General features: G+C 45.5%; 1 protein-coding gene across 1 annotated transcript in view; it reads right to left on the bottom strand.

The window, feature by feature from the left end:
* Positions 1–20,837, bottom strand: part of ENPP3 (ectonucleotide pyrophosphatase/phosphodiesterase 3) — a 106,059-nt gene that overhangs the window by 2,813 nt on the left and 82,409 nt on the right. The window contains exons 21-24 of the mRNA XM_053281260.1: positions 12,127–12,265; positions 10,408–10,485; positions 9,094–9,226; positions 655–811 (exon numbers count right to left, since the gene is read on the bottom strand). Of these exons, the coding sequence (XP_053137235.1) occupies positions 655–811; positions 9,094–9,226; positions 10,408–10,485; positions 12,127–12,265 (507 nt within the window). The remainder of the gene's footprint in view (positions 1–654; positions 812–9,093; positions 9,227–10,407; positions 10,486–12,126; positions 12,266–20,837) is intronic.

The following is a 20,837-nucleotide window of genomic DNA, read 5'->3' as shown; positions in this document are numbered from 1 at the left end:
CTGCAGTGTAGCATGGGTGGTGCCAGACCTGCCCGCACCATTTAAGGGCTCTAACACAGACAGCCATGCTGCAGCACAAGAGAGCAGTATTGGGACTGCTACCTCTTGTGCAGTTGCACATCCTCACACAGGGCTTCCATTTTTCCCAATGGAAGTCTTGCGTGATGTGCAATCACGCAGGGGCAGCAGTCATGGTACTGCCCTCTTGCGCGCAGCATTGCTGTGCATTTTAGAGCCCCGCAGCTGTGTGAGCAGGTCTGGCAGTGCCAGCATTATGCTGCAGGCCATGCACACCATTATCATTATTATCATTATCATGATTATAAATTCAAAGTTGAAACTGAGTCAGTGTAACATGCCTAAGGCTACTTCTGAGTCCATGGCAGCGACCAGCGATATCCTGATTGGTAGCTTAGTCTCTTATCCATTATGTTACATCAGCTCCCAACTACTATATTGAAAAGAAAAATGAGTTTGACAGAGAAGACATGGTTCCTAATAACTCAGTTTCATGCCTATCTTTTCCAATCACAGCCAGGACTACCCATGTGGGTAGGTATCGAATCTAAAGATCTCCTAGGTGACAACATTTGAAGGAATCACATATCCAGTGACAAGAGGAGACTTGCCCAAAGTGCACAATGCTATACTTACGGCACAGCTCTCAGTGTTGTCAGGACGATGAGGAAGAATGAAAGGCAGAACATTCAGAGAGCCCAAACAGTTCAATGGAGTGCTGGATTGATTCTCACAGCTAGTCAGCACAATAAAGTAATGGGTTGGAATGGGAATCTGAGTGCCATTCACATGCCTACAAAAGATTAGCAGTTAAGGGCTAGGTACCAAAATCTAGACTGGAGAATCATATCTACACTCTTCTGCTCAATAAAATCACACTCACACACCCAATGAAAATGAAAATATCTCATTATGGGTCCCCCCCACTTTAATTCAGAAATTGTTGCATTCATTGGGTTGGTTCATATGTCATGCAGAAGCATGGTTAAATCTTGGTTCCACCATGTGACATCTCCAGACTCAAACATATGCTCCTCCCTCACTTGCCTGCATGTGAGATGGAAGAATTCTACAGACTCTGATTAGAACCAAACCAAGATTCGTTGGTTTTCGTTTATTCTAACCAAATTGCTTGAAATAAACTGAGATACAATATCCACTTCAAACCTTGGGTTCAAGTCACAGTTTATATCACACAACTTGGTTAGAATAAACTAAGATAGGTTGATTTGGATTGGATGTCACAATTGACCTTTGCTTGTTTGTAATCACAATCAGAAGTTGAATTCTTCTGATTTGTGTGCAGGCAGGAGACAGGGAGTGTGTGTTCCTAAGGGCCAGAGAAGCCACACAGGGCCAAGATTTAACCATGTTTCCATGTGACATCTGAACTGGCCCACTCTTGCAACATTAATTAGCAAATGCAAGAATCACCCACACCTTGACTTACTCTCTAATAATGTAACTTATGAGTGTGACAGATAGATCTCTGCAGTAAGATGTGTGTGCTCCAAGAATCACTTTCATGACATAGAAATGACAATGGGTGAGCTTGATATAAAAGTAATTGGCATATTGCATTCTTAGTGGGCAAGTGGAAATGAGAGCTTCAAGTTGTATTGGGTCAAACAGCTTCAAGACTAGCACACTGGGTTTCCATTTCATTTGACTGATATTTGAAAATATAGTAACATTTAATCAGTAATAAAATAGTAAAGATATTAGGAGAAGCAGAAGGAGAAGGATAACATTTTATTGTGCAGCCACAGGTCATTACAACAGAAAATCTTATACTGATGAGTAAGGTATTAAGATAATGACATCCTGATGCCCTCGATGCAGTTAGGATTTATCCCTATTTGTATTCTGGAAAGTGAGAGTCATAAGTATATGAATGACACAAAGATAACTTCCAAATTTCTCTCTTTCTCTCCATTAAATCACTGGATAGGGTTCTCTTGCTATGACTAATTTTGTACAGATTTTGACATGTTTGGGAAGCTTGTAAATTGCACTGTGTGGTGGACAGGATATGAAAGCCCTTTGACTAGGAGGAAATTCTAGTCTGTCATCTCATCTATCCTCCTACATTGTGGCAGAAATTCTCGCTCTCTGTCCAAACCATCATTGACCAGTGCAGCAGTGAATCTTGCCTGGAAGACAGGATCTCTAGTAACACCAATGCCACAAACCTTCAAGCACTGACATGCATAGCCAAACTGTTCAAACATAGGAAAGCTTTTTCCCCTTAATTTTTACATAACTAACACTGGGGTAGGTAGTACTTTTGAACACAGCTCAAGCCAAGAGAATTTATTGATTCACTTCAGTGGGCTTTGCACTTGCATACATATTCAGCAGTGACTACCAAATCACAGTGGGGCTATTCACACACACAGGCAAAAATGGGCTAAGGAGGCCCAGCCTGGTTTTGCTGGCATGTGTGAACCATTGGGAACTGCATGGCTCCTGGTGGTGGCACAGCAGCAAACCCACTTAGGAAGCCCATCACTTAGCTGGGGCTTGGGGCACAAGGGCGCCTAGAAATCGGGCAAACGGATCGTGTGTCGGTGAAGTGAGGCTTCACGTGGCACCCACACACAGGTCCTCACAGCCGGCACCGGGAGACTCCCCACAATTCACCCACTGTGCACTCACGCGGAGCATGATGGGAGTTCCGGGGGATTCCTGGCCCCCAAACCTCTGTGCCGCCAGAAGCAGGCGGCAGTAGTCTGGGCACGTGATCCGCCACCCAGCAATGAAAAAGGAGATTGTCAGTGGGGGAGGTATGTATTTCAAGGCTTCCTCCCCTCACCCCTTTGAGCCCTTTCTCCTGATCACGAGAAAGGGCTCAGTCAGTTCTGACAAGGAAAAGTATTTGCCCCTAGACCAGGGGTGGGGAAGCTTGGCCCTCCTGCAGATGTTGAACTACAACTCCCATCATCCCCAGTGGCTGGGGATAGTGGGAGCTGTAGTTCAAAAACAGCTGGAGGGCCAAGCTTCCCCACCCCTGCCCTAGACAGTGGTCCAGAGGGTTCTATTTCCTGTGACACACCAGGCCAGATAAGAGAACTATACTAAGTGCACCAGCTTCCTCTGCAACGGGGGTGAGGGGTGGGGGGGGGGAAGAGCTGTAATTATTCCACCTAAGCTACAGTGAGGCTATTTACACTACCCGTACTGCTCCCAGCAGCACAGATCAACAAAGGCTGGGATTCATTCTCCCCACCACAAGGCACCACACAACAAGCACCCCATCAGACAGGCACTCGAGGCACCCATCTCTGTGTCTCCTTGGGCTGTGTTGTTACTGAGATAGCTTGTTTGGAAACTCCCAGGGAGGAGAGCTGGTCTTGTGGTAGCAAGCATGACTTGTCCCCATAGCTAAGCAGAGTCTGCCCTGGTTGCATATGAATGGGAGACTTGATGTGTGAGCACTGCAAGATCTTCCCCTCAGGGGATGAAGCCACTCTGGGAAGAGCAGAAGGTTTCAAGTTCCCTCCCTGGCTTCTCCAAGTTAGGGCTGAGAGAGATTCCTGCCTGCAACCTTGGAGAAGCTGCTGCCAGTCTGTGAAGACAATACTGAGCTAGATAGACCTATGGTCGGACTCAATATATGGCAGTTTCCTATGTTCCACCCTTACACCTGGTTTGGAGGTACAGGCTTGTAGTTTGCATTTCTGCAATTTAGAGTTCACGGGATTGTGAGTTCACCATTTGATTCACATGAGCTAACTCATGGGGTATGTCGCCTGGCATGTAGCCTGGGAAAGAAGTGACTCTAGGTCAAACCCGGGACTGCAGGACTATCCCTGTGCTCAACCCCCCTCTCGATTAGTTTACCTTAATGGAGGGGGGTAGATTAGTAGTCTATCCTCCTGATTAGTGGGGAAGCTAGAGTAGACACAAGTTAATTAAGTGCCATTCTTCTCAAGAACCAGCCAAATACTCTCCCCTATCACAGGAAGGGACCAATAAAAGGTAACAAGTTCATCTCGTTTACTAACAAAGTGTGAATAGCTGGCACAGGGCATGGGAAGCAAGCCTGTTAGAACATTCCTAGTTACTCCCAAGATTTTCTAAAGCCATGAGATAAGCTCTGGTGCACCCATTTCATTTTGCCCCACACAGGTTTCTCAAACCTATTCACCTTTTGTGCTGAAAGAACACACCGAGCTAAGTTGGGCCGGACAAAGATGTGATTCTTTGTCTATTCCTATTTTCACCTTTGTCAACATTCTGCCTCAGGGCCGGATGCTGTCTACTTCTAGGCATGACACAATCAATCAGTGTGTCTCTTCCTCGGATTCACCAGTTGAATATCTGTACGTTTGGGCATTGGCCACCCCATCTTGCCTTGCTTGGACTCTTGCTCCTATTCCGTTTGTCGCCTCCAGATCAGCCCTTTTCCCAAGCCCGATCTATGCAGCATGTTTGGCTGCAATGAGATACTGGTCTTCCCAGATCAGATTCCCTTTGGATTTTGCCTGGTTCCTGGAGCCTTGCTTGGCCCTTGGTTCCTGTTCCTGCCTTTTGCCTGCTTGCCTGCACTGGAGGAGAGAGAAACCTCAGCAATGGCTAAGCTACAAGGGTCCATTCACCCCACCAGATGGATTTAGGTAGTATATCTAACATCTGCACAGATCCTGGCACTCCACATGAACAGCCTCAGTCTGTAGTAAATGCTGAGGCAGAGGGAAGGGTCTTCCTCTTTCTGCCTTTCTCCACTTCTGCTCTTTCATTCTTTTTCCCTCTCACAACTGTGTGGATTGCTGGGAATTGTAGTTTTCTGGGACAGTGGAAGTTTTCTGGCTTGGATTAAAATATGGACTGGAGAAGAACTTGGGAGTCATAATGACTATTTTTTAAGGCTAGCTTTCTGAGTTGTTGAGATTTGTATTCCAGCTGAAGGAATTTCAAAGCAAAAGAGAGGAGAAGTCATCTTGGGCAGGACCTGACTGTTTGTCTGCCTCTGCTCCACCCCTCCAGGGAGTTATTTGCACATGGCTTTATGGTGCGGGGTAAATGTTGAGTGAAGCCACTTTGAATTACAGTCATGGCATTGAGGGAAGAAGCCCCTCCCCTCTGCTCTTGTTTTGATGCAAGTTCATATGGCATCCCTTCGTGTTTTCCTTCTAGCCAAGCGGGGGGGGGGGGAGTCCCTCTTATCATGCTAATGATTCCACGTCAGTGCCTCTCACTATTTGCTCGGGCGTTTTCAGAAAGAGTTACTTAAAACCAGCATTTTAAAAACCCAGAAATACACCGAGATAAGCTAGAATTCATAAGACAAAGCCCGATTTGTGTGTGGAGTAGGTCCAAGGATCTCAAAGGGACTTCAGGGTAAGTTTGGCTGGTATGTGAATGCACACACTCTCTCCCGAAGGAGATTTGGAGTAGAAGCCCTGTGCATAAAGCCTCCTGGTGATCCTCGCTGGCTATAAAGACCAGGCTGCACCAGGGCCTGAGGGAAGGGGGGAGAAGTCATCTTTTTTAAAAAAATGTTTTGTACACCACCTTGAGATTATTTTAATGAAAAGTAGTATAAAAATTTAACAACAAATAAAAATAAAATAAAATATAGCTGAGCAATGTCTCCACACACAGTAAATGTTTACAGAGGGCCATCTGGCTAACCTACTTGAGTCTGGATATCAAATATTTGGGCAGGGCTAATTCCATATACATTGATTTTTTTCTTGCCTACCTTCATTTAATAAATATAATACTATGTATTCTTTATTATCCCACAGTGGAACTTATTGTTTTTATTCTAGTTATTATTATTAACAGAGAAAATATAAGAATTAAGAAACTGGCCTATATGAAGAAATGTGCAGTAAGGGAAAGGTATATAGAAAGGTGAACATGATTATGAAATATATTGTTCCAAAACAATCCGAAGAATATCAGTTTTTCTATTAAGGTTCATAGCTTGAACATTCTATCAATATTCAAAATACTTACCAACTATTCTGTATTGATACCAATTGTTTGTATGTCATCTTCACATATGCATGTTTAATTAAAAAGAACTGGTCTACCAATTGGGGTCGGCAGGTCGACCACCTCCACTCTGGACTTCTTCTTCTTCTTACATTTCTATCCCGCCCTTCCTCCAAGGAGCCCAGAGCGGTGTACTACATACTTAAGTTTCGCTTTCACAACAACCCTGTGAAGTAGTTTAGGCTGAGAGAGAAGTGACTGGCCCAGAGTCACCCAGCTAGTTTCATGGCTGAATGGGGATTTGAACTCGGGTCTCCCCGGTCCTAGTCCAGCACTCTAACCACTACACCACGTTGGCTCATATGTCACAGAGACATGCGCGCACTCGTCTCTGTGACATGTGCACGCGCGCCAAGGACTCCTGGGATTTCAAGCAACGTCGGGGAAGGGGCGGCAGGGAGGTGTCCTGCTGCCCCAATCACTCTACGGATTACGGGCGCCAGAGTGGGAAAGCGGTGGGAGGGATAAGTAAACCCTCCCGCCGCTCTTAAAGGGACCCCCCCACCTGAACCGGACCGCCCAGGTCCGGACCAGTCCAGAGGCTATTTTAATGGCCTCCGGACCGGTCCGGGCCCATCCCTAGAGGAGGCAATTGTAAACTCCTCCTATATTCTACCAAAGAAAACCACAGGGCTCTGTGGGCTCCAGGAATTAAAATTGACTTGATGGCACACTTTACCTTTAGTACATACATACATTCTTAAACCGCAGGTGGTACTGCTTTATTTCCAGTTACTGCTACACAAATGTTTCTGGATGTTAATAAATCCACTATTGATCAGTATCTTGGACAATAACAATATATTTTAGGTAGCCTAATAAACTTGGTTTAGGGATTAAAGGTAGAGCACAACCTGTCCTCTCATTATAAAGAGGTAAAATCATTTCTTAAAAATTTGGTATGGTGGGAAATATCCAAAATATATGTATAAATGTGCATATGTTGTCATACAGAAGTGGAATGTATTTCATAAAGTATATTTGATCAATTCTATGTTCCCATCTCAGTCTTTATTAAAGGTAAAGTGTGCCTTCAAGTCGATGTCGACTCCTGATGACCACAGAGCCCTGTGGTTGTCTTTGGTAGAATAGAGGAGGGGTTTAAGAATAGACAATATGGAGTTCCAATACTTTGTGAATATATAACATTCCCAATAAACCTAATATTTAGAATGTGAATTGGATAACTTTAACAAAAAATTAAAGTTTTAGGTGTAAATTATAGAGTGACTTCACATGATTGCCACCAAGTCGTTAAGCCAGGCACCAGAGGTTTCTGGTGAGTGGGTATTCCTAGAAGGTGCTTCATGTGAAGCCACCAACCACTGGTAGCCATAAGAACATAAAAACAGCCCTGCTGGATCAGGCCCAAGGCCCATCTAGTCCAGCATCCTCTTTCGCACAGTGGCCCACCAGATGCCTCTGGAAAGCCCACAGGCAAGAGGTGAGGGCATGCCCTCTCTCCTGCTGTTACTCCCCTGCAACTGGTATTCAAAGGCATCCTGTCTCTGAGGCTGGAGGTGGCCTAAAGCCCTCAAACCAGTAGCCACTGAGAGACCTGTCCTCCATGAAGTTATCCAGACTACTCTTAAAGCCATCCAGGTTGTTGGCTATCACCACATCTTGTGGCACAGAATTCCACAAGTTGATTATGTGTTATGTGAAAAAGTATTTCATTTTGTTGGTCTTAAATTTTTGGCAATCAATTTCATGGGTTGGCCCCTAGTTCTAGTGTTATGAGAGAGGGAGAAAAATTTCTCTCTGTCAACTTTCTCCATACCATGCATGATTTTATAGAACTCTATCATGTCTCCATGCTGCATCACCAAGATTCCACCATGTTGCATCATCAAGACTCCCCCAACATTCACCTGACTTCTGTAACCAAGATTCAAAGTTGGTTGGACAAAGTCAGGACAATAATGCAGCATAGGAACCAGCAATTCACACAACATCCCCATTGGGAGCACACACTCACAGAGAACCTCCCGTCCCCAGCTTTATGATTTGGCAGTGATTGTGCAAAGCCAACCATATAATTTCCTACTACTAACTAGACCTCTGCAAAATCAAATCGGTAAAATCTGAGGAGTTCAGAGAGAGTCCAGTTGGCCAGCCCAGTTCAGATTGGATTTCCAGAGCTCCAGATGGTAGCAGAAGTGTGTGTGTGTGTGTGTGTGTGTGTGTGTGTGTGTGTGTGTGTGTGTGTTGGGTTTAAAGTGATTGTGGCTGGGGGGGACATCTTCTCTCATACACACACACACACACACACACACACACACACACACACACACACACACCTACCTATATCTATCTATCTATATCAGCCAATTCCCCAGTTTTTCTTGTGATTCTTTGGTGTGAGGTAACTTCCCCTTAGGCTCTCTGGTGTTAGCTCATTTCCCTGGTCTTGTGGTAGCAAGCATGACTTGTCTTGTCTCCTTAGCTAATCAGGGTCTGCTCTGGTTGCATTTGAATGGGAGACCACATGTGAGCAGATATTCCCCTCAGGGGATGGAGCCGCTCAGGGAAGAGCAGAAGGTTTCAAGTTCCCTCCCTGGCTTCTCCAAGTTAGGGCTGAGAGAGATTCCTGCCTGCAACCTTGGAGAAGCCGCTGCCAGTCTGTGTAGACAATACTGAGCTAGATGGACCAATGGTCTTACTCAGCATATGGCAGCTTCCTATGTTCCTTTGTCCCCCTGAGATTCTCTGGTATTAAGTTAGTTTTCTTCCAGGTTCACAGTGAGTATCTGCAATTACTTATAAAACTTTTAAAAAGTTTTGTCTGACCCTGACCCCAATCCCAAGTTATCCTGACCCAACTTTGCAAAGAGTCCAAAGGACCCCAAACTGACATTTTTAGGGTCGGATTAGATAGGGTCAGACCCAATCCTGACTTTTGCACTTGTGCACAGGTCTACTACTATATACTACTATTGGTCTTATATAAGCTGCCTGGATATATAAGACACTGAGCTCCTTGGAGGAAGAATGGGGTATACGATATTTAAATACATAAAAGAAAATAAAAGAGCCTGACAAACTGGTTTCCTTTTTTTCTTTACTTACTGTGTGATTTTATCAAGAGAATCAAAATGGCCATCATAATCATAATCGAAAATAGGCCCACTGATCACATTCAGTCCATTCTTCTCCATAGCATATTTTGGAAGCAGTGTATCATGAAAGTAATTCCATAATCCTGTGGTCAAGAGTACAGTGAGATAAAGTGAGTTTCAAGGGGATCCCTTTTCAGTTACATAGACAAGTGATAGCTGCAGGTGATGAGAACATGGATACATTGCAGGTTCACATTTAGCTCAAAATGTGCGATTTCGGGGCTTCTGAGACCTGCTCACCTTTTAAATGAATAGTACTGGTTTTTATTAGCTGTGGTATGCATTGTGTGAAAAAGTATTTCCTTTTGTTGCTCCTAAATTTCTAATTGGCAATCAATTTCATGGGTTGGTCCCTGGTTCTAGTGTTATGAGAGAGGGAGAAAAATTTCCCTCTGTCAACTTTCTCCATACCATGCAAGATGTTATAGAACTCTATCATGTCTCCATGCTGCATCACCAAGATTCTGAGATCTGCTGACCATTTAAATGAATAGTACCGGTTTTTATTAGTTGTGTTATGTCTTTGCTCTTGTGAACTCTGGCTAAAATAAAGCTGTGTTCATATCTAAAATGGGAATCCCCAACCTAATGCACAGAGATAGAGCTCTACAGGGATCAAAGGCTCAGGTCTGATACAGAGTTTCTCCTGACTCCAATGTATACCCTGTTGCACTGCTAAGGAAGCCTCCTCGCCATGCGATGCATATTGTTTCTGGAGTAACAGGCATCCCTACAGTCAGCTATCAGGGCCATCATTGCTTACTTGAAGTGACTGCAACACAACTCCGTAAGCCCATAGCAAGGGGCTAGAAGAAACCCTCCTGGGTGTTAAAAGCTGACAGGAAATCCTCCCCATTACCTCACTGGAGTTATCAAGGTGTACAAAGCTATAACTTTTCCCCAGCAACTTGTGACACAGGGATTGCTCCAATCTTTTCAAATCAGAGAAAACTCGGGGTGGGGTGGGGTGGGGTGGGGTGAGGGAAATACTGAGGCTGTTCTCACAGGCAGCCAAGACCGGGCCTGGCTGCCCATGAGAACCACCAGGAGCCACTTGGCTCTTGGTAGTGCCTCAACGGCAAACCCACCTGCAGAGCCCATACATTCACCAAGGTTAAAGGCATGAGTGTGCCATTAATTGGGGCAACTGATCATTTGTCAGTGCTGCACCGCACTGCCACAGGAGTAGGCTCAAAAATGCATTGCACACTCTTTAGCAAAAATAATGCAATCCAAATTGTGAATCAATATCATCAGAACTTACTTTTGAATTCTTTATACATGGGAACAATGTTGCTGGTAAGTAAAGCATCTAACTGTTCAAGAGCAGATGAATTCAAATCTGTGGAAAAGGGTACATATTAATCGCTTGGATCTAGTGAAAAATGTCAAAACTCCATCTTGGCTCATATTCTGCAGTACTTCGAGGGTAGAAGAAGGGCTCTGCCCTCGTACATCAGCTGGATTATGGCTGTGCTGAAGCCTTGCTCTACAGAGAACAAGGCTTGGGTACAGGGGAGGGTAGAAGTGATTTTTCGCTTCTCTTCCCTACCTCCCAAAGTCCTTTTTACTTCCAGTAATATGTCCTGAGGGCTGCATGACCCTCAGGGACATATTCTTGGTTATGTGTGATGCTTCTTCATGTCTATGTTGAGCTTGACCTGATTCCGCAATTTGTCTCTAGAACCAAGCATGGGGAATCCTAGGCCAACATGTCTTTCAGACCACAACAATAAGTCTGAAACAGATAGATCCCTTGACTGTGCAAGCGCGCAGGGCATATTGGAGAGACCCCCGAGCTGCCCACCGCGGCTACTCACAGTTTAAAAAACCAAGTTTGTGGAGCACTCGCTCCGCAAACCTGGTTTAAGGGGAGGGCTAATTTGGCGGGTTAACCGCCAGGAAGCCACCGGGCTCACCTGCGAGCCCAGTGGCTTCCACAATCAGGCAAAATCAGGCTTGGCTCCCATAGCCTGATTTCGCTTGATCGTGAGAGTAGCCCCCCTGTGTTTATTCTGGCTATGTGGACAAAGTAATTTGGTGGTGAGCCTCCATCCTCTAGTTTGTGTGAGCAGAAGAGAGATGAAGCTAAGCTCTTATTAGGGGTGTGCATGGTCTGGTTCACCCCCAGTCTGGCATGCGGGGGACTGTTGCTTTAAGTGGGGGGGGTGGCAGTACTCCCCCCCCCCGCTCTTCCCCCTCCAGCGCTGTGTCATTTGAAAATTTCTTGGGGCAGCAGAGTTCCTCTGCCGCCCCTACCCCGTCGTCGTTTGTAAAGCCTTCAAAGAGCCGAGCGCTAGCGGCGCGCACACTCATCTCTGACGCTGCCGCGCGCGCCGTGATGTATGCAGCACGCATGCTGTGACGTATGCAGCGCGCGGGGGCAGCGTCAGAGACGAGCACGCGCGCCGCGCAGGGCACATGCGCACCACTAGCGCTCGTCTCTTTGAAGGCTTTACAAACAACGAGGGGGGCAGGGGCGGCAGAGGAACTCTGCCGCCCCAAGAAGATTTTTCAAATGACACAGCGCCGGAGGGGGAAGAGCGGGGGGGGGGGTAAAGTACCTCCGGACCAGTCCGGCGGTCTTTTGAATTGTGCCGGACCGAACCATGCACATGTCTAGCTCTTATCAGCCCCCTGTGCTGTAAGATAGATATCTCACTAGTACTTTCCTATTCAGCTCCTTCACTTGTTCTGACCCAGTGTAAATCTAAATTTGCTGAAAAACAACAAAAAATGAATGGAAAGTGGGAGGGAGGCAATGTGGCCTGATTACTCCAAATACAGTGATTATTATATAGCAAGGCTATTCTTTTTTCAGGCAAGAAACACCACTGAAACCTTCTTTTCTTTTTCCCCCCTTCCCTGAATACCACGCTTATCCCAAGTGGGTAGTTTCAGTGCTGCATATATGTTTAAACACTCAGCCACATCCAGCTGATTAAAACGTTAAGGCTCTTTCTATATAAAGAGCTCTACTAACTGGGAGGATAGAGGAAACCGTGGGTGATGTTCAGGTCTGGCTGGTAGATGGAGCAGTTTTGGCTCTGAGCTGTAGGGATTCTAACATCAGTCCGCAGACAGTCTGGAGCAGTGGGAGGAAGGGAAGGTACATCTCCCATCTGGAAGGAAAGAGGTGGGGGGGGGGGAGAGAAAGAGTATTACACCCACGGTCGTGGCTAACCTAAAGTTTTGCGACTTCCTAGGATAGCTTTCATTGATTCTTTCTTTTCCTATTTTTGTAATGAATCATGACAGTTCTAAAAATAGGAACTGGTGTTTTTCCCCCCAGACTGTTTATCCTTGGTTCTTTAGCCTTTCGATAATGGACGGGTGGAGGGGAGGGGGAAGAAGCAGGCAGGAACCTTGGCCTATATAAAGTTGTACCAGCAAGATCATAACAATTGCACTTTTATCAAATGTAATACATTTACCCCCTGCAGTTTTCTAAAACACAAAAGTTGTCCGACTGTAAAAGACAAGTTAAGGTGTATGACTCACGGTGAGACTTTATAGAGATTACCCATTGGTCTGGTTGAGATGAATGAAGAAACCATGGTTTGTGAATGCAGTCTAAAAAGCGTTTGAGCTTATGTGCTCCCTCTTTCCCCACACCCATGATCTCCTGACTTCACAATCATAGATTGTTAAACCACATCTGTTGTTTCCTCAGCCTGCAAGCAGAAGAGGTAAGGGAAGGAGGAAGTACATGGGCTCAGGATCTTTGATTGAAAAAGCCATGGTTTGTTCGTTTGTTTGATCATGTAAATTGGCCCTTTGTTGCAATACATGGACAGAAATATTTCCCAAAGGATAAATGCTAAAAAAATTAAAATGCATACATAGCAGTGAGGCACCTAGTGAGGGAGAAAACCCATACCTACATCCATTGCTGCTTGAGTGGAAACCAGAGCAGAGTGAGGTTGATTGGAGATGCCTGTTGTTAATGGAGGGTGTCATGTGGCAATGGTGGAGGCAAGCCTGGAGGACGGCTCAAAGAGTCTGATGTGGGGTGAAAACATCACTGGCCCCTACTGAGTAGCAATACACAGTTTCTAGATATGGTGGCTACAGTGTGCAGCCTGCTACAGCCTCAGTGCACCCTCCACCATGGTTGCTATGCAGCAACATTGGCTCAGCTTAACAGACTTTCCATACAATGTCTGAAGCCACGTTATATATTGGTTATGTTACCCTGTGTTAAGGATGTGTGAGCTGGCTCAAAATTGAGCTGGCTCATCTTCGAACCGGCTCGGCAGCTCAACCTTAAGCCAAACCTGATCCAGTTTGGTTTGAGCTTGAACTGAATCAGGCCAGCCAATCTGGAGCTGGCTCAAAGCCCTACCGGCAAAGGGAGGTCTGGTGAGTATCCCCCTTTACCTGTAAAGTGGAGTCTCTTGGGCCACCGACAGCCCAGTTTGGACTTAGTTCAAGTCATTTCAGGCCTCTGTGCAGGCATGGAAGCTATTTTTAAATCTCTGTGCATGTGCACAGACCATTTGCATCATCACCATGCATTTATGTGGTGATGCGAATGGCCCATGTGCATGCACAGAGGTTAAAAAAATGATCTCGATGCCAGCGCAAAGGCCTGAAATGGGCCCAGACCAAGCCCAGGAGACTCTAGGTGAGGCCAGCAGGGTTTGGGGCCACCTAATGCCAAAACTAGTGCCAAAAGCAGATGAATCAAACAAGGATTATACCCAGTAACAAACAACAGCATAATTATTTCTTCAGTTTGCACCATAAGGTGTTCCATGTTTCTTCTAGCAAACAATGGACGTTTAGGTAGATGTCATTATGCTTTGCATTGCTTTACCCCACCCACCCTCATAACCAATAGCCAGTGATGTGAGGCAGGAGCAAGCCAACATAGCAGCAGCAACTCAGAGTCTTTCCTAATTTTCAGTTAAGGTGAGACTCAGAGGGAAAACACAGTCATGGCCTTCAGTAACAAGAATTTGCTTTAAAAGGGAGCTAGTAATCAATGTCAAGAGGCATAATTTATTTGCGTTCTGTGGGATTTTAACTATAGCATTTGAAAGCCAGTGCTCTGGTCTGCCAAGACATCTCTCGGCCACTTCCAGGTTTGCGTTTGTTTTTATATATATATATATATATTTTTTTTTAAAGGAAAGTTTTATATATATATGCCATAAAAAAGAAAGATCCCACAAACTCATTGAACCAGAGATGTTAAACCTATTAAGTTCCACTAAAACCTCAATGCCCTTTTAATTTTGTTAGAGCGCAGATTTTATTATTATGGGCCCAATTTCAAAAGCTCATCCAGCTAATCTTGGGTTTACTCCATACTCAGAACAATATCATCAATAAATGTTTACCACTCCAAGAATGTAGCAACCAAGTGATGAGTTTCATGGATGATGCAGCACAAATCTTCCCACACCCTTAGAACTTTCATATCATGCAAAGCCACATCAAATGCCATAGTTGCCAATGGTGGAACTCAAGTTTGTGTTATATAATCAAGCAGCACATATGGATGTTGCAAACTGGCCTCCTAGTGGTTTCAACCTACAGATCTTCTTGGGAAATAGTGAGCTGCAGGGGTACCATTAAGCACAGACCTGGCGGCCCAGCTCCGTGAGTCCACTTTCCTAGAGGGCCCCATTATTTTCTCCAAGGGAAAAGAAGGTTTTTTTTATATTTCCAGAATGGCTTGGTCTAGAGCAGGGATTCTCAACTTTGGGTCCCCAGGTGTTATTGGACTTCAACTCCCAGAATCCCCGACCAAGGTCACTGGGGCTGGGGAATGTGGGAGTTGAAGTCCAATAACATCTGAGGACCCAACGTTGAGAATCCCTGATCTAGAGTGCTGAAATTGGGTTCAGATGTAGAACAGGTAATGGAAAGGGTTACACAACCCCTCCTAGATTTTCTGCTCTAAATTCTGAATGGCAAAGTTGCTTTTCATTTTAAAAAAAATAGCATCAGGGCCCAATTACACATGTTTGCATGTAACAAGCAGTTTATCCCTTATTATAATGAGCTTACTATAGGTGAACTTAAATATTCTGCTGCAGAACAGTTACAGTGGAAAATAAGCTTATGTTTCTACAAGACTGTGAGTGTGTGTTTGTCTCTGTCAGTGTGGGAGATGTGGGGTTGATCAGATACAACCAAATCCTTCCTCTCCAGGAAATGATTGTTTTTCCTTATAAACGTTCCTGGTCTCCAAGCAGCCAGAGGTAAATCTTAGCTTTTCCTCTCAGTCATGGTTATATGTCTCAGAAAATCTGGCTGCTGTGTCTGCTGTAATGCCTCTGACTCATGATAAAAGTTCTTGAGTCACTCTTAAAATACAAGGGGCTTGTTCTGCTTATTGCAGGCCTTATTGACCCTAGCCTGTGCCTCGATCTACTGTTTATTTGGGCCAAACTGCATTCACAATGTGATTGGTCCATGTGTGCTTGATTTTTCTTCCATAGACAGCAGCGACAGGGACACCCAATTTGTATCAGAGCCATGTCATGGTGATTTAAGACTTGGCCTCCACCACTGTCTCAACAGACTGCTCCCACACTGAAGCTATTTGCCCCAGAAGGAAGGCTTCCATTGGTTCCCATTGCAGCTGTGAGGGAGGAAGATCCTCATAAGGACCATAGAAGAGGCAAAGGATTATAGACACCCCACCCCACCCCATGCTACATTCCCAAACCAGATTGGGCACCTGTGCAGCTTCTATTTACAGAAGAAAAATGCCAGTGCAAAACACATTCTTAACATATTTAACATAATTAACATATGCAAATTTGATGCAAATTCTTGGGGGGTCCTCTTTTTTTATAATGATGAATGTCCTCTTCTTTGGTGATGTGTACATGGCCACTATACCTCCTCCCCTTACCTCTTCTCACAATTGTCCTCTCCTGAAGCAGTTTTTCACTAGCAAAAATTGGTTTGTTAAATGCATTTGTGTGTAATAAGTAGTCCTGCCTTTAGAAAAGCACTCCAAAAAATTCACTATGAAGAAGAGTTAGGCAGAGACAACAGTCATTGTATAATTCGTAGCAACCAATGTCTTCTCTTTGAAAGATGTGTTTTCCAATCCAGACTGGCACAGCTTTTATTCAAAAACCTGATATTACTTATTGGTTAAAATATGAAAAGAAAGGACAATAACATATAAATAGCCACTAAGTAGTGAAAGAGAAAGTGAACCATTTCTCCCTTGGCCAAGTAACCTCTGGTCTCTCCCCTCATGGATTCCATCATTGGCCAGCTTCTATGTATGGGACAGAGGGAACAAGGGATCCTTTTTAAGTAGCAATACACCCTGACACAGGACAGGAAGCCACAGTCCAGGCGGAACATGGTGAAACAGACTGGTTCCAGATCAGCAAAGGAGTAAGACAAGGCTGTATACTTTCTCCTTCTTATTCAATTTATATGCTGAACACAGACTGAGATAAGCTGGATTGGAAGAAGATGAGCATGGTTTTAAAGTTGGAGGAAGCAAAATCAAAAACCTGCGCTACGCTGATGACACCATTCTGAAAGCTGAGAATGAGGATGATCTGCAAGCTCTAGTAATTAAAGTCAAGGAGCACAATGAAAAAATGGGTCGAGGTCTAAATGTAAAGAAGACTAAACTAATGACAATGAGTACAGCAACCAGCTTCAGAATTGACAATGAAGACACTGAAGTGGTGATCTGCCTTTTAGGTGATCAACCATCAACAGTAAAGGATCAAAGTGGTGATCTGCCTTCTGCCTTTTAGGATCAACCATCAACAGTAAAGGATCCAGAAGTCAGGAAATACACTGTCAGGAATTCCTCCCCTCCCCCTCAAGGCAAGGTTGTGTACCCAGCCAAATGGCAGGGTGCCAAGGGAAGCCGGGGGCTCCAAACACCAAGGCAACCCCAGCAATTACCTCTCAGGATTCAGGGATGATTCAGAGAGACGTGCAACAGCTGCTGGGGGATGGGCAGGGACAGCCCAGGAGACGGCAGCTTGGTAGAGAGGGAATAGCCACGATAGTAACTCCACAGCTACAAATGGGTGCAGGGATATTAAGGAAGGGGATGGAGTTAGAGAACAAGTCCCTTTTGGGAGCCAGGTGTTGGCTGGCCACGACACCTGCCCAGCCAGGGAAGACGGAGCAGGTTGGAAGTTGGTGGGTGGGGAGTGTCTGAAATGCAGGGCTCTATTTAAGCCTGGGGCTGCCGAGGATGAGGAGACCAGCCAGGATGGGCTTGTTGGTCTGACTGTCTCCCAGGGAGGAGCTCAGCCCTTTGTGCTCCCGCTGATAGGAGAAGAAGGGAGTGAATGAACTTCCCTCCTTCCCCAGCTCTGGGGCCATGCACATGCCCAGGGGCCTAACTACTATTAGGCAAAGGGAGGCAGCTGCCTGGGGGCCCCCACACCTCAAGGGGGCCCCCAGAGGCAAGTCACATGACTATATATTGTGAAGTGTGTGTATGTGTATCAGCGAGGGGCCCATTTAAAAATTTTGTCTCTGGGCCCACTCCAGCCTTGTTACGCCCCTGCACACACCTAGAAGTTAGTGCTGGAAGGTGGAAAGTTTGCCTTAAAGAATTCCTTACCCCAGGAACGCTGACATACGCCACAGACTAGCACTTGGTAGGGTTGCAATGAAGGCCTTGGAAAGGATATTTAGATGCCATTACGTGTCTATACCTACAAAGATTATAATAGTTTGGACAATGGTTTTTCCCGTGGCACTCTATGGATGCGAAAGCTGGACTTTGAAGAAGCAAGATAGAAAAAGTATTGACACTTTTGAACTTTAGTGCTGGAGAAGACTTTTGAGGATACCATGGACAGCCAGGAAAACAAACAAATGGATCATAGAACAAATCAATACAGAATTTTCACTCGAAGCACAAATGACCAGGCTCAAACTATCATACTTTTGACACATTATGCGAAGATCCAGGTCAGGGGCATAGCAAGGTTGTAGTGGGCCCAGAGACAAGATTTTAAAATGGCCCACCCTCACCCTATGTGCCACAATAGAACACCACCCTAGATTATTATTTTTTAATTGTGGACAATGCAAGTCATTTAATGGTACGAGAGAAAGACATGCTGTTCTGGTAGCTCCAGGTCTTAACACTCACATCAATTTTGGAGGATGAATACAACTAAAAGAAGCCCGGGTGGGTGCGTGGCTGGGGGAGTCAGTCATGTGACTTGCCTCTGGGTGGGGGCCCAAGTCAGGGGGCCCCCAGACAACTGTTTCCCCTTGCCCTATTATAGTTACATCCCTGATCCAGCTCCCTTGAGAAGTACATAATGCTGAGAAAAGTTGAAGGAAAGAGAAGGAGAATACGACCAGCAGCAAGGTGGATGGACTCGATTACGACAACAATGAATGCACCACTGAGAGACCTTAAAGGCCAAGTTGAAGACAGATCATCCTGGAGAGAATCTATCTATGTGGTCACTAAGAGTCGCCACCAACTTGATGGCACTTAATCAATCAGTCACAGCCTGACTTTCCTCATCTGATTCTCCTTTCCTTTTGCTCTTCTTTCCTTTTCTCTCTGGGGTGTCATATCTTTCAGTTGTAAGCTTGAGAGCAGGGCTTGTATTGTTTCTAATTTTTATACAGTGCCTAGAAATTTTAGGCACAAATAATGAAAACACCACCTTTATTTTTTAAACATTTTCTCCTTGGAGGAACAATAAACTATTTTGTCATAGTCTCTTCTATTTACATCGGTTGCTTCCTGCAGCAGCAACTGGCAAAACCCCAGGGCTGGAGTAAGGACTGTTGCCACCTTTTCCCGGCTTGGAGCTGCTGCAGAGAAGAGAAGGCAGCCAGGGGTCATTCTTACATCTGCAGCCCAAAGAAGAAGAAGCCCCATGCTTGAAACCAACAGCTGTGTTCTTCCTGTTTGCCTATTTCTTGAGGGCTGTTTACATCAGACCTGCTCCATTTTAACAACCACCAACAGCAAAGGCTAGAAACCTGGTTATTTTCTTTTTTTAACTGTATGTTACTGCTTTGAGAGGCCTCAGCTTGAAAGGCAGTGTTAAAAAACGCATAAAATAGATGTGAATTAATGGATGGTTTCATGATTAAAAATCTACCCAAATGACACCGCCTGGATTTTGATGGCTCGTCATTTCTTGCATGACTGCTGTTGCTTTGGACTGCATTCCTGCAGTCACTCTAGAGAGAGACAGTAGTTTCTTTATGGTGTGGAACTGTTCTTCTGTCTACTCATATTTGAGCATCTCTCCCAGTCTAGGTAAGCACACACTGTCACCATATGGATTCTTAAATGTCAGTTGGGCAGTAGGACTAGCAGGAAGAAGACAGTGGAGATGCTGTGTTCCAATATAATCACAATTAATTTCTGGATTATCTGGGATTGTGTTAGGAACAAAAGAAGGGCATGTGTATCAGGCCAAAGGTAGGATTGCCAACTAGGGACTTTTAAAGAGGACATAAAACTATTTTGGGAACCAAATGAGGGTTTTTGGGTTTTTTGCATTAGGGGGAATAGAGACATGACATCACGTGCAAAGAGGGCATGGCCTCGGGCTCCAAAGAGCCCGAGCGAGCACTTCCGTGTCATTTCAGGCAGCGCTTGCTGCCTGAAAGCACCTATTCTCCCTTTCTTTCCCTCTCTGGAGGGAGAGAGGGAGAAATAGATGCCTTCAGGTAGCACTGCCTGAAAAGGATGGGGAAGCACTCTCTCGGGGCTCTTAGTAGCCCGGGCGTGGGGAGTTCGCTCGGGGCTCTTCCGGAACCTGAGCCATGCCCCCTTGGGGGCTTCAGGGGAACACAGGGGACATCGCTGGAGGGGCCGTCAGGTGGGGCCAGATCCGAACCCAGGCCGCCGCTCAGCTGGCTCCATTCCTGGCTTCAGTGGCAGGTTCCATAGTCACATGATGCAGGAGCATGGATAGGTGGGCCCAGCAGGTGCAGCTTGCGTCCTTCATGTGGTGGCAGTGAAAAGTTAGCAGTTAGCTAATTAACTTTATTCAATTAGCAGTTACCCCTGCTAACTGAGTAAAAAGGCACTTTTTAAAGTGGTGAATCTCTTCTATTTTTCATGGGGAGAGCAGCTAGCCCTATCCAGCCCCAGCACAGCATTCCTTCAGTGGCTGATGCTGGTGTTACCTTCCATTTATTTTTAGATTGTGAGCCCCTTGGGGACAGGGGAGCATCTTATTATTTCTTTTTCTTTGAAAACCACTGTGCATGTACTTCTGTACCAGCATGCAAAGAGGCTGGCTCAGCAGCTTGCTGACTACCCTGCCTCGAGCCAAGAGGTGAAGTTGCTGGCCTGGCTGGGGAGAGCAGGCTGGGTGACCTGTGGGAAGGAGGAAAGAGGACTGCGTTAGGGATGTGCACAAAACTGGTTTACACAGTTTGGTTCAAGTCTGAACCAGACTTAAACCGAACTGGTAATGTTCTGTTTTGGCACCCCAAATGAGGGGCCCAAACTGAATTCAAATTGGTTTGTTCCTGGTTTGGGGGTGCCAGGGACATCTAATTTTTTTTTAAAAAGGCAGATTTACAGCCTCAGAGGGCTTCCACAGCTTTGGGGGGATGCAGCTGCAGCTGCAGGGGGAGTCTCCAGTGGTTTCCCCTCCCCCCACCAGCCTCCCCCCAGGTCTTCCAAAGGCTGGTTTGGCCCATTTCGGGGCCATTTTGGCTCGTAGTGGCCATTTTGGAGGCTGCTGCACA

This window comes from Hemicordylus capensis, chromosome 1 (genome assembly GCF_027244095.1).
Source record: "Hemicordylus capensis ecotype Gifberg chromosome 1, rHemCap1.1.pri, whole genome shotgun sequence".
Classification (NCBI taxonomy): domain Eukaryota; kingdom Metazoa; phylum Chordata; class Lepidosauria; order Squamata; family Cordylidae; genus Hemicordylus; species Hemicordylus capensis.
The sequence above is the reverse complement of the archived record's forward strand: the minus strand, read 5'-3'. Positions and strand labels throughout refer to the sequence as shown.